At 67.1% G+C, this 11,147-nt stretch overlaps 2 protein-coding genes across 3 annotated transcripts; one reads left to right on the top strand and one right to left on the bottom strand.

Moving 5' to 3' along the window:
* The first annotated feature begins 207 nt into the window (after positions 1-207).
* On the top strand, positions 208-5,504 carry RUFY4 (RUN and FYVE domain containing 4). The gene is made up of 11 exons (XM_072874900.1): positions 208-253; positions 641-747; positions 1,095-1,220; positions 1,497-1,603; positions 1,759-1,902; positions 2,608-2,830; positions 2,918-3,769; positions 3,844-3,950; positions 4,554-4,700; positions 4,928-5,005; positions 5,138-5,504. Exons 1-11 carry the CDS (start codon positions 208-210, stop codon positions 5,502-5,504), a joined length of 2,304 nt encoding a protein of 767 aa, XP_072731001.1.
* A 1,088-nt stretch (positions 5,505-6,592) lies between these two features.
* Positions 6,593-10,416, bottom strand: LOC140657426 (C-X-C chemokine receptor type 2-like). Of its 2 annotated transcripts, XM_072874400.1 has the most exons (3): positions 9,821-10,416; positions 7,145-7,959; positions 6,593-7,037 (listed from the first exon to the last, which is right to left on the bottom strand). In XM_072874400.1, the coding sequence occupies exons 2-3, from the start codon at positions 7,952-7,954 to the stop codon at positions 6,753-6,755; spliced, it is 1,095 nt and encodes a 364-aa protein (XP_072730501.1). In that variant the 5' UTR covers positions 7,955-7,959; positions 9,821-10,416; the 3' UTR covers positions 6,593-6,752. The 2 variants fall into 2 exon arrangements, with proteins under 2 accessions (XP_072730501.1, XP_072730502.1); XM_072874401.1 differs by having other exon boundaries at positions 6,746-7,959.
* Between the last annotated feature and the right edge of the window lie 731 nt (positions 10,417-11,147).

Genomic DNA, 11,147 nt, shown 5'->3' on the forward strand with positions numbered 1-11,147 from the left:
ACCCCACACCCCATGTAGTGGGGGGACATGGGCAGGGAAAGGGGGTGCCTGAGCCCACCCCTTCTTACCTTAACAGCAAGCAGCTCCGGGGGTGGAGCTGGGGGGGCAGACCCTCTCCTTGGGGCAGAGAGTTTGGGGGTGCCAGCGTAGTGCCAGCCTGGCACCTCTCATCTCTGCCCCGCCTTTGCAGACCCCCAGGGGACAGCCATGGCAGGGGATGGGGAGCTCAACCGTGTCATCAAGGACCTGCAGAGTAAGTGTGCCAGCCTGTCCCCTGCCAGCATGTCCCCTGCATGGCACATCTCGCCCTGTCCGTGCCGGGTCCCTCCTTGCACCCAGCCCATGGGCAGTGGGGGGATGTCACTGCTGGGAGTGCTCCAGAGCATCCCAGTGCCAATGCTGCCTCTGCTGCCTGCTCCCGTCCTCGCTGCCAGCCCCAGGGGACCAGCAGTGCCTGGCGGGTACCTGTGGCCTTTGCTCCCCCTGCTCCCCTTTTTCATCCCAGGGCAGGTTCCTCTTTCACCCGCCGGCAGAAATCCCCGGGCTGGGAGCCGGGAGTCAGCGAGGAGGGGGGGTGGGATGGGGCAGGGTGCCCGCTCCCCGGGCAGGGCCATGCCAGCTCAGCCCTGCTGTCCCACAGAGACCGTGGCAGAGCTGAACCACAGCTACCGGGAGCAGAACCTGCCGGTGACGGATGGGAGCCGGGAGCTGCACAGCCTCTGTGCCCAGCTGGAGTTCCTCCTCCAGGTACCCTCCCTGCTGTTCCCTGCCTCAGTTTCCCCAGGGCACAGCTGAGAGCAGAGGGAACCCCGTGCTGGCCGTTTCGGGGGTGGGATGACCCCAGCCGGCATTGTCCAGCCCTGGGCATCCCCAGCCACGCGAGCACCCGGACCAGGCTCACCCACATCCACATGTGCAATTGCACATGCTGCAAAAGGGAAACTGAGGCACAGAGCCAGTGAAGAGGGGACAGCCAGGGGACACCGGGACCCACCCTGCTGGGGGAGCTGGCTGGATCCCAGCCCCACAGGGGACAGGCTGGGGGGACAGAGGACACCTCCAAACAAGCAAGCCCAAGCTTGTGTCTCTGCCAGTTCGACCTCAAGGAGAAGAGGAGCTTCTTCGGGCAGCGCAAGGACTATTGGGACTTCTTGTGCCAGGGCCTGGCGCGGCGCCGGCAGGAGCACGAGGGTGTTCGCTTCGTCACCTCCCTGGACAAGGTGGGCACGGGCTGGCGGGGTGCCCGGGGGCTGTGCATAGACATGTGCACACGCTTGTGCTTGTTTGCGGGTGCACTCACACTTGTGCACGGGCTCACACTCACCCACGCACTGAGGATTCACCCACCTGCATTATAAAGGATTTTCTCCCCTCTGGGGTCCCCACTGTCCCCCAGCCCTGGCCCTGGGGACCCCTTTCCCCTCTGCATGGTCTGGGGGGAGGCGTGGTGGGGGCAGACTGGCATGGCAGGGCTGGATAACCCCCTCTCCCCCCAGCTGAAGACCCCCGTGGGCAGGGGCCGAGCCTTCCTGCGATACTGCCTGGTGCACCGGCAGCTGGCAGAGTCCCTGCAGCTCTGCCTCCTCGACCCTGAGAGCCTCCGGTGAGAGTGGGGGGCACGGGGAGGGGATGCTTGCGGTGGCAGGGGGCACAGCCAGGGCGGGCAGCACCCTGCAGCACCCGGTTGGCAAGGGTGCTGCAGGCAAGGGTGCCCGCCCAGGGCACGGAGGGTTGCATGAGCTCGTTTTGTGTTTGCAGCGAGTGGTACTACGCCCGCAGCCCCTTCCTGAGTCCCCAGCGCCGGGCGGAGATCCTGGGCAGCCTCTACGAGCTGGACGGTGTTGCCTTCCACCTGGCCCTGCGCAGGGCTGACCTCGACACTGCCTGGCCCATGTTCTCCGAGTGAGCCTGGGGACGTGGGGGGCACTGGGGGCACTGGGGAGGCCGGGGCATCAGGGCACCGGGGGCTCAGCATCGCAGAGCAGCACACGGGCTTCCCTCTGTCACCCCAGACTCCACGTGGCACCCCAGCTGTGCCAGCCCTCCGTAGGTGTCCCCAGGCTGGCACGGACACCCACACCGGCATGCACACCATGCCCGTGCCCACAAACATGCCACACATGCGTGCACGCACGCACGCACGTACGCACACCACCGTCCTCTGCCAAGCACGTGCCCAGGCACAGGTCTGCTGCAGCACCATGACACTGTGACATCTGAGACACAAGGGCACACGTGTGTGCGTGCACACCCTTGCCCCCGGGCACACTCGCAGGGGGGCACTCACGGACACAGCCACTCTGGCACACTCACGCCTGCTCTGCCGCTCGCACTCATGTGCATGCACTGCCACAAGCACACACGCAGCCCCCAGTTCCCTCTGCCACGACCACGGGGGTCTCTGGGTGCCACCTGCTCTGTGGGTGCCCAGGCTGGTGGCACCAGCATCCCTGGTCCCCTGTCACCAGGTGCCACCCAGTGTCGCCAGTCCTGCTGCCCTCTCCACCCCCAAAGGCTGGCTGTGCCCAGGGAGCCCTGCGGGAGGGTGGTGGTGCCCTGCTCATCCTGGGGGTGACCTGGTGGCCCTGAGCCCCGTGTCCCCTCTAGGACACTGGTACGGCCCAGCCCGGTGGCCGGGAGCAGCCCAGCAAAGACGGCCCCACAGACAGACGATACTGGCACTGGGGCACATGGATGGCCCGATGGCATTGCCCATCCCACCGCGGCACCCCGTGGGGTGCCAGCCCACCCATGCCCACCCGCCTTGGCTGCCCTGCGGGCAGGGGGTGTAGAGGTGGAGGATGTGGAGGGGGATGTGGAGGATGTGGAGGTGAAGAAGGACGTGGAAGAGGATGAAGAAGAGGTGAAGGATGAGGAGGAGGAGGATGAGGATGAAGAGGAGGTGGAGGGTGTGGAGGTGGAGAAGGATGTGGAAGAGGAGGGTGAAGAGGAGGTGGAGAAGGATGAGGAGGAGGACGAGGACGAAGAGGAGGTGGAGGACGTGGAGGAGGACGTGGAGGTGGAGAAGGACGTGGAAGAGGAGGACGAAGAGGAGCTGGAGGAGGACGAGAAGGAGGCGGCGGACGTGGATGCGGAGGAGCTGGAGGACGCCCGCGGCGCTGGCGAAGCACCCCGGCCCGGCGGCGGCGACAGGGAGCCTGGCACGTCCCCGCCGCCCGGCGCGGGGTGCGTGCCCGGCTCCCCGCCGCCGGTGCCCGGGCAGCCGGGCGGGACGGAGGCGTCCCTGCGGGCGCTGGTGTCCCAGCTGCGGGCCGAGCTGGGGCAGCGGGAGGCGGCGCGGCAGGCGCTGGCAGCCCGGCTGGCGCGGGAGGAGCGGAGGCACCGGCGGCGGGAGGAGGCCAGCGCCCGGCGGGCCCGGCTGCGGGCGCACGAGGCCGAGGCGCTGCGGGAGACCAACGCCTTCCTGGGGCGGGCGCTGGCGGCGGCGGCGGCAGCGGGGGGCCCGGGGGCGCTGGCGCGGGCGCAGGAGGAGGCGCGGGGCTGGCGGGAGGCGGCGGCGGAGCGGGGCGCCCGGCTGGCCGGGGCGCTGGCGGAGGCGGCGGCGCTGGCTTCGCGCCTGCGGGGCTGCCGGGCGGCGCTGGCGGCGGCGGGACGGCCGGGCGCGCCGGAGGATGCCGGCGCCCCGGGCGAGGCGGCCGCGGTGGAGGAGGTGCTGCGGCGGGCGCTGGAGCTCGCCCGCGGCCCCCAGGAGCCCCCGCCGGACTCCCGGGCGCAGGAGGAGCCCGGCACGGCCGCCGGCATGGCCACGGTACGGGCGAGGCCGCGGGGAGCGGGCGGAGGGGCGGGGGGCCGGGCCCGGGCTGAGCCCCCGCTCTCCCGCAGCGCCTGGCCGCGCTGGCCGCCGCGGCGCGGGAGGAGGCCCGGCAGAGCCGGCAGCAGCTCCAGGCCCAGCGGCAGGAGGTGGCGCGGCTGCAGGAGCAGCTCGGCAGGTCGGGCAGGGACCCCCGTCCCCACCACCCCCCACCCCACAGCGGGTCCCCCCATCTCCACCCGCCACAGGGTTTCCCCAGGGACCCCCCCCCCCCGTGATGCCCCACTCGGACCCAGGGAAGCAGCAGCGCCTGGGGATGGGCAGGGGGAGGGAAGGAAGGATTTGGGGAGGGAGGGCTGGAGGGAGGCATCAGTCTGGGGACTGATAGGTGGGTGGAGGGGTGGGTGGGCAGAGGGGTGGGAGAATGAATTTGGGGCGTGTAGATGGATGGAGGGATGAACTTGGGGTGAGTAAGTTGATGGGTGGGCCCACAGAGGGACGGAGGGATGAATTTGGGACAAGTGGACGGAGGAACGGAGGGATGAATTTGGGGTGAGTAGATGGATGGACGGGTGGGCAGAAGGACAGAGGGACGGGTGTGGGGAAGGACGGATGAACAGCGGGGAAACAGATGGGTGGCTGGCCCGGCAGATGGCAAGGTGGCTGTGAGGATGGGGAGCCAGCTTGGGGATGGATGGGCGGCCGAGAGAGAGAGGGAGGGAGGGAGGGAGAGATGGCCAGCTGAGGGACAGGGGTCCATCTCCCCACTGCCCCACGCCAGGGCCCGGCAGGACGGGGAGCGCTGGGCATCGGCGCTGCAGCGGGCACAGCGGGAGGCCCTGGAGCGGGAGGCCACGCGCGGCGCCGAGCAGGCACGGCAGCAGGAGCTCATCCGCGACATGAAGGGGCGGCTGCTGGAGCTGCTGCGGTGAGAGCCCCGGGGACCCCACCGGTGTGGGGCCACGCATGGGAGGGGGGGGCCAAACCCTTTTGCCCCAGAGGAGGGCACCAGAGCCCAGGAAAATCCCACGCACCACCTCGGGAGATGCAGGAGGAGACTTGGGTGCCCACTGTGGGTCTGGGGTGCCAGGGCACACTCCCGGACCACTGCTGCCAGGCACACTCCTGCCGGGGCTGACCTGTCCCCTCCCACAGAGAGAAGGATGCCCTGTGGCAGAAGACAGAGGGCATCGATACCCCGATGCCCAGCCCGGCACCCCGCGATGCAGGGCTGTGCGCCCGCTGCCACAAGGATTTCCGCCTCCTCTCCCGGCGGTACAGCTGCAGGTGGGCTATGGGGGGCACTGGGGGTGGCACCGGCATGGCACAGCGCTCACCACCTGCTCTTTTGGCAGGCTGTGCCAGGGCAAGGTGTGCCACGCGTGCTCCGTGGACGCAGGCAAGCAGGGCCGCTGCTGCCTGCTTTGCTACCAGCAAAGGCACCCACAGGCTACATGAGCCAAGACCACAGCCCTCACGCCGTGCCTGGGACACCCCCTGCCCTGGCTGCCTCCTCTCAGACTTACAGGGGACCCAGGTGTCCAGGGTCGGCAGGCAGGTCCTGCTGCCTGACATTCCGTGTTTGAGACCTGTCTTTCTTGTGGCTGGTCCACAGAGAGGAAAACAACCTGCTCCTGCTACCCCTGTGGCTCCTGTGTTGTCTATCGGTCATTGCCGGATTGACCCCCAGGCTGGGTGCAGGGTGGGGGGATGCTGGTACGGGGGTGACTGAGCCCTCTTGGGGGGAACCGTCCCCATAAGGGGTGTCCCAGCTGCAGCCAGGCTGAGCCATCATCTGCCCCGTCCCACAGTGGGGAGGCAGCAGTGGGCAGGGGAGACGGCTCTTGGCCAACAGAGCCGGCTTCCTGCCAGGCTGCAAGGAACCACTTGGGCAAGAGGTTTCCCAGATGCAAAGGTGATGGGCTGTCCCTGCCCAGCACCCTCGCTGACCCTGCCCAGCCCCAAGTTCCCAGGGCTCCCCGCATGTGCCAGGTGACCCCTGTACCCACCCACGAGCCAGCACATGGCTGGCACCCACTGATGCCCCCACGGTTAAGGACCCCCAGGAGCCTGGATCAGGGGGATGGAGAAGCAGTACAGGACCCCCGTGGAGAGATGCTTGGGCACACTGGGGCAGGCACCCTGATACCTGGCACACAGGGTGGCAGGGGGAACCCCAGCAGGGTCACAGCTCCCTCTTCAGCCCCTCTGCCCCAGTCCGCTGCCAGCCCCAGTTGCCCAAGCCAGGGCGGAAACATCCTGGTTGTGTAAGGGACAGGTTCCCAGCCCTTTGCACAACGATGTCCTGGCACCGCAGCGCCGGGGGAGGCAGGGAGTGCCCCGGGTGCTGGCACCCTTCAGGCAGAGGTCACAGGGCTGGCTCGGTGTCGGTGAGGGGCTGCCCAGGGATCTTGCAGTGATTTGCTCTACTGGGGCTTGGATCGGGGTCGGGAAGGGGGTGGCTTTGTCCCCAGGTGGGACAGACACCACACAGAGACCCCCACACTGGGAAAGTGTCAGGACCTAGCTGGGCGGCTAGGGGAGCGAGACCCGTGTTTGGGTCCCCTCTGGGGATGGACAGGATGCTGCACCCGCTGCAACAGCCTCTTGGCCAGCAGCCCTTCCCTGGCCTGGAAGGAGGGTTAACCGCACCTCGCCGGGCTCAGCTGGCACCGCCGCTTTGGCACTGAGGTGGGGAGCCCAGGACCCACCGTCCCCAAAGATGTGCCCTGGCCCCATCCCACTGTCTCCCTCCCCATGGCAAAGAGGAGCCAGACCTGGGTGACCAGCCCGCCAACTGCTTTATTGCTGGACAGCCATCGGCGATGAATACCATCGCCACAGTGGGGTTGCGGGGTCCCTGAAGTCACAGGCTCTGCCCCAAAGAGCAGGGAGGGTGGGCGGTGCTTGGCATTGCTCCCCTGACAATGGGGTCCTACCCCCTTGCCGCCCAAGCCCCCTTCCAGACAGGGTCCAGCATCTAGTGGTGGCCCTGCCCATCCCCGTGGCATTGCTGCCCGCATCCCAGGGGGCTGGGCAAGGATGCTGGGGTGCATGGGGTGCTGGGACCTGCTGGGACCTGCGAGGGTTGTGTCCCACCAGGGCTCAGAGGGTGGTGGAGGTGTTGCCGGAGGTGGAGGCATAGGAGGTGCGGCCGTAGCGGGCCACAGCGTCCTTGCTGATGAGCCCATGCTGCGCCAGGATCTTGAGGAAACTGTTGCGAAACTTCTGCCCGATGAAGGCGTAGATGATGGGGTTGATGCAGCTGTGGGCGAAGCCCAGGACCTGCGTGACGGAGAGGGCCATGTCGATGCGGTTCCTCCTCTCACAGGTCTCGGCAATGGCCCGCGTCCTCATGAGGGTGTCGCTCACCAACGTGATGTTGTAGGGCAGCCAGCAGATGAGGAAGACCAGCACGACAGCAAAGATGACCTTCATGGCCCGCTGCTTCTGGGTGTTCTTGGTCTGCAGGAGAGTGTGGATAGTGACGCCGTAGCAGAAGAGCATCACCAGGAGGGGCAGAGCGAAGCCAAAGGTCTGCGGCAGGACCCTCAGCACGACCCGCCACTTGGCTGTGTCCTCGCCGCCGATACGCTCATAGCACACGGTGCCATTGCTGGGTGAGGGGAAAGCCTCGCGGAAGAGCAGCACGGGCAGGGAGAGCAGCACGGAGAAGCCCCAGATGCCCAAGCAGACAAACTTCACCCAGTGCCTCTTCTCGGTGGCGGCCCGGGTGGCATAGACGATGGCCAGGTAGCGGTCCACGCTGATGCAGGCCAGCAGCAGGATGCCGCTGTAGAAGTTGGCCTCCTGCAGCATGGAGATGGCTTTGCACATCACAGTGCCGAAGACCCACTCGTGGGCTCGGTAGGCGGCCCAGAGCGGCAGGGTGAGGGCGAAAAGCAGGTCGGCCACGGCCAGGTTGAGCAGGTAGACGTCGGTGACAGAGCGGTTGGTGTGGCTGGAGGTCACCACCAGCACCACCAGGCCGTTGCCCACCACGCTGAGGATGAAGACGAGGCAGTAGATCACCACCACCAGGTACTTGTTGAGGACGGAGCTGTCAGGCCGGCACGGGGCAGAGGAGATAGCAGTGTCAGGCATGGCTGTGCTGTAGTCATAGGTGTAGTTGTAGAGGGAGAAGAGGTTGGACAAATCCCCATTGAAGGAGAAGGAATCCATTTTGCCTGTGGAGCACAAAGCAGCATGAGTGTGGGGTGGGAGGGTGGTGAGGGCCAGGGGTGACAGCATCTGGGTCCCCTGGCATCTCCTTTGCCCACCAGGTCCCCTCCCAGCCAGTGGGCAGCCCCTCTCTGTCACTCCACTGTATCCACGCTGTGCCAGGTAATGGGCAGTGCTGCAGGTGGACACTGTCCCTCATACCTCCCCTTGTACAACACCCCCAGCACCCCTCGGTCTGCTCCGCTTCACCCCAACCCTGTCCCTTCCCTGTCCCCCATGGAGGAAGGGGTTCCCCCACAGACCAGCCACCTCTTCTCGGATTGGGGGGCTCCCCCATCAACACACCATCACGTCCCTCCAGGAGACACCTGGCCCCTCCAGCATCCCTGGGTCCCCCTGGTTTCTGTGGGTCCTTCAAAAGCCTCTGAGCTCTTTGGGCATCTCAGGGCCCCTCGGGCACCTCCAGAGTCCTTCAAGCACCTCTGGATCTCTCCAGCCTCTCCATCCCCTAAAGCATCGCTGCTGGAGCAGCCCCTCCTGCCACCCCAGCCAGCAGCGAGGCTGTGGTCATGGTGCCCAGGACAGGAGCCACTCGAGAAGGTCTGAAGGTGGTTTCATGCCCTTCTTCCCCCTGTTGTGAGTGGTTTCATCCCCTGGACGGAAAGACGTGTCACCCTTTGCAGGCAGCTTTGGAAATATTTCACATCTCTGGTTTTCCTGTTGCTCAGACAGGCACTGCTGGGCATCCCCGTGCTCCCCATGCTCGGCCGCAATGGGGAAATCGCAGGTGACAGTCGCTCTTCCTGTTTCCTCATGTGTAGGACACCCTGCTCTGTCCCTGCCTCCCCGAAGACCATTGGGTTTCAGCCTTCTCCCAGTACGGATCCGGACTCTCGTTTCACTCCAGTTTCACCCCTCTGCCCCGTTTCGAAGCCCCTGAGCCCCTCCAGGGCTTGGCGATGCCAGGGCTGCCTGGGGGTGCTGAGACACTGCAGTGCTGGGGAGTTCCTGGCCCCAAACTGGCCCCGAACTGGCCCCATTTGAACCCAAACCCTTCCTAGGAGCAACTTTCCCTTTCTGCCCAGCGGGGATTCCCCCCTGCAGCTGGGCTGGTGCCTCTGCCTGGAAAAATCCCTCCCTGGCTCTGCCGGCCCCGCTCCTGCAGTGATCCCGGGATGCTGACCCTGGGGTGGTGATCCCAGGATGGTGATGCTGGGATGGTGGTGCCCCAGCACCCCAGAGGACCGCGGCCGGGGACACTGCTGGTGCCGATGAGGGAAGGCACGCCCGGGTTGGGGCCGCCACGGGCATGGGACAGAGCCGGACACCAGCGCTTCCCCTCCGTCCATTTTTAGCTGCTTCTTTCTGCCTCCCCACTCCAAAATCCCAGCAGTTCCTCCGGGGCTGTGTATCCCCCACCCGCGGGTACCTCACAGCCACCCCGACTGGGGGGAACAAGCAGCACCCCATTTCCCCTCCTGACCCTGGAAGGGCTGGGGGACACCAGGGTGGCCCTGGGGGTCCCCTCAGGGAGGAAGAAGGGACACGCCATGGGGAAGCACCCTCCCGGCTCATTGCTGGGTGAGGAAATGGGAGCGGGCACTTTCTCCCCAGGGCACCTATGGCCGATGTCCCTGGGGACCGCAGGGGGTTTGCACCCCAGATGAGCCCTGAGCACAGCCCTGGGTGCCCCCACCCGCCACCTCCTGCTCCCCCTGCACCGGGCAGCCGCTCAGGCGGCCGGAGCAGCCCACCCCGGCCCCCAGTCCAGCCCACTTCACACATGAGGAGGCTCAGCCGGGTGCTGGGGGGCTGGCGATGCCCGAGGAGAGCCCCAGTCCCCGGTGGAACACCCTGGGGACTCACCACTCACTGCCCTCGCTGGCCCGTCAACTCCGGGGTCTTCTCCCCGTCCCAAGCAGGTTCTCACCAGGAGCACCTGGGCACGGGGCGAATCCAGGCGTCACCCCCAAAGGGCTCCGGCGAGGAGGTTGGTGGGATGCGGGGCAGTGCCAGGCCCGGGGGTCCCACCAGGCCAGCCGGAGGGTCCCTCACCTGCATGCGCCGTCGTGCTGCCTCCCGGCACCCCTTCCCTCCACCGTCCGCTTTATGCCGCCCAGGGAGGAAGCGAGGTTGCAAAACCTTCTCCCAGTGTGAAGGGGAAGTGACAGCCAGAAAGGACCCTTCCCTGGCCCCCCCAGGACGCCTTCCCCAGGGCCGGGGGGGGAGCCTGCAGACCCCCACCACCCTCCTGCCCCAGGGTGTCCTGGGCCACCAGGCGGTGGGTGACACTGGCGTGCACCCGGGGTGCACCCCAGGGGTCTCCAGCCGATGGTCTCCACCATGTCCCCTGGCCCCCAGCGGGTGGGGGGCTCCCCTTCAAGGCCCTCTCAGGTGCTCAGCCCCCCCGGGAGACCGGAGGCCCCCCAGGGCTGTGGGGGTTTTGGCGGGCAGGCCAGTGGGCGAAGGCAGGGCAGGGCTCTGTGCCTCAGTTTCCCCATTGATAGATTGGGGGTTGGCACCGGGATTTTGGGGGGCACAGGGGCACTGAGGGGCTGGCTTGCCCCTGTTGGGGGGTGCTGTGGGGGACCCCCCAGAGCAGAGCCCTGTGTCCCTCCCACCCTGGCTGTGCCGAGCTGTGCCAAGCCGAGCCGTGCTGTCAGGCAGAGCCGTGCGCCCGCACCAGCCACGCAGACTCAGGGGGACCCCTCTGGCCCCGGCGCCCCTGTAACCCTGGGGCACCCCTACTCCCCTGAGCACCCCTATTGCCTCTGGGGGAAGCCTGCACCTCTGGGCACACTCTGGGCACCCTGTCCCTCTGGGGCACCCCAAACTCTTGGGGCATCCCCAACCCCACAGCTTTTGGGTGCCTGTCAGTTTTAGGGGTACCCCACACTTTTGGGGCACCTCTGTTCCTGGGGGCACCCGTACAGTTGTAGGGCACCATCATAGCCCTGGGGCATCACCACAGCTCCAAGAACACTCCTGTTCCCTGGGGACATCCCCATGCTCTTCCGGGGCACCCCCAAAGTTTTGCCCCCCCCCCCCCAGCTCCAGGGCACCCTGACAGCCCTCCTAGGGTGGCACTATTCCCTGGGGCACTCCCACGCTTTTGGGGACCCCCATCCCTTTGGGGCATCCTCCCATCACCCTGGGTCACCCCTGTCCCCTGGGGGCCGCTCCTGCTTTTCGG

Source organism: Ciconia boyciana, chromosome 10 (genome assembly GCF_034638445.1).
Source record: "Ciconia boyciana chromosome 10, ASM3463844v1, whole genome shotgun sequence".
Lineage (NCBI taxonomy): Eukaryota > Metazoa > Chordata > Aves > Ciconiiformes > Ciconiidae > Ciconia > Ciconia boyciana.

What these genes read in the sequence shown, in the direction of transcription:
- RUFY4 (XM_072874900.1), top strand. Translation starts at nt 208, where the DNA reads ATGGCAGGGGATGGGGAGCTCAACCGTGTCATCAAGGACCTGCAGA. An exon ending in TCGTCACCTCCCTGGACAAG is followed by an intron (nt 1,221 to 1,496) that starts GTGGGCACGGGC and finishes CTCTCCCCCCAG; the next exon opens with CTGAAGACCCCCGTGGGCAG. An exon ending in CGGCTGCTGGAGCTGCTGCG is followed by an intron (nt 4,701 to 4,927) that starts GTGAGAGCCCCG and finishes CCCCTCCCACAG; the next exon opens with AGAGAAGGATGCCCTGTGGC.
- LOC140657426 (XM_072874400.1), bottom strand. Translation starts at nt 7,954, where the DNA reads ATGGATTCCTTCTCCTTCAATGGGGATTTGTCCAACCTCTTCTCCCTC. An exon ending in TGCCCTACAACATCACGTTG is followed by an intron (nt 7,038 to 7,144) that starts GTGAGCGACACC and finishes CTTCGCCCACAG; the next exon opens with CTGCATCAACCCCATCATCT.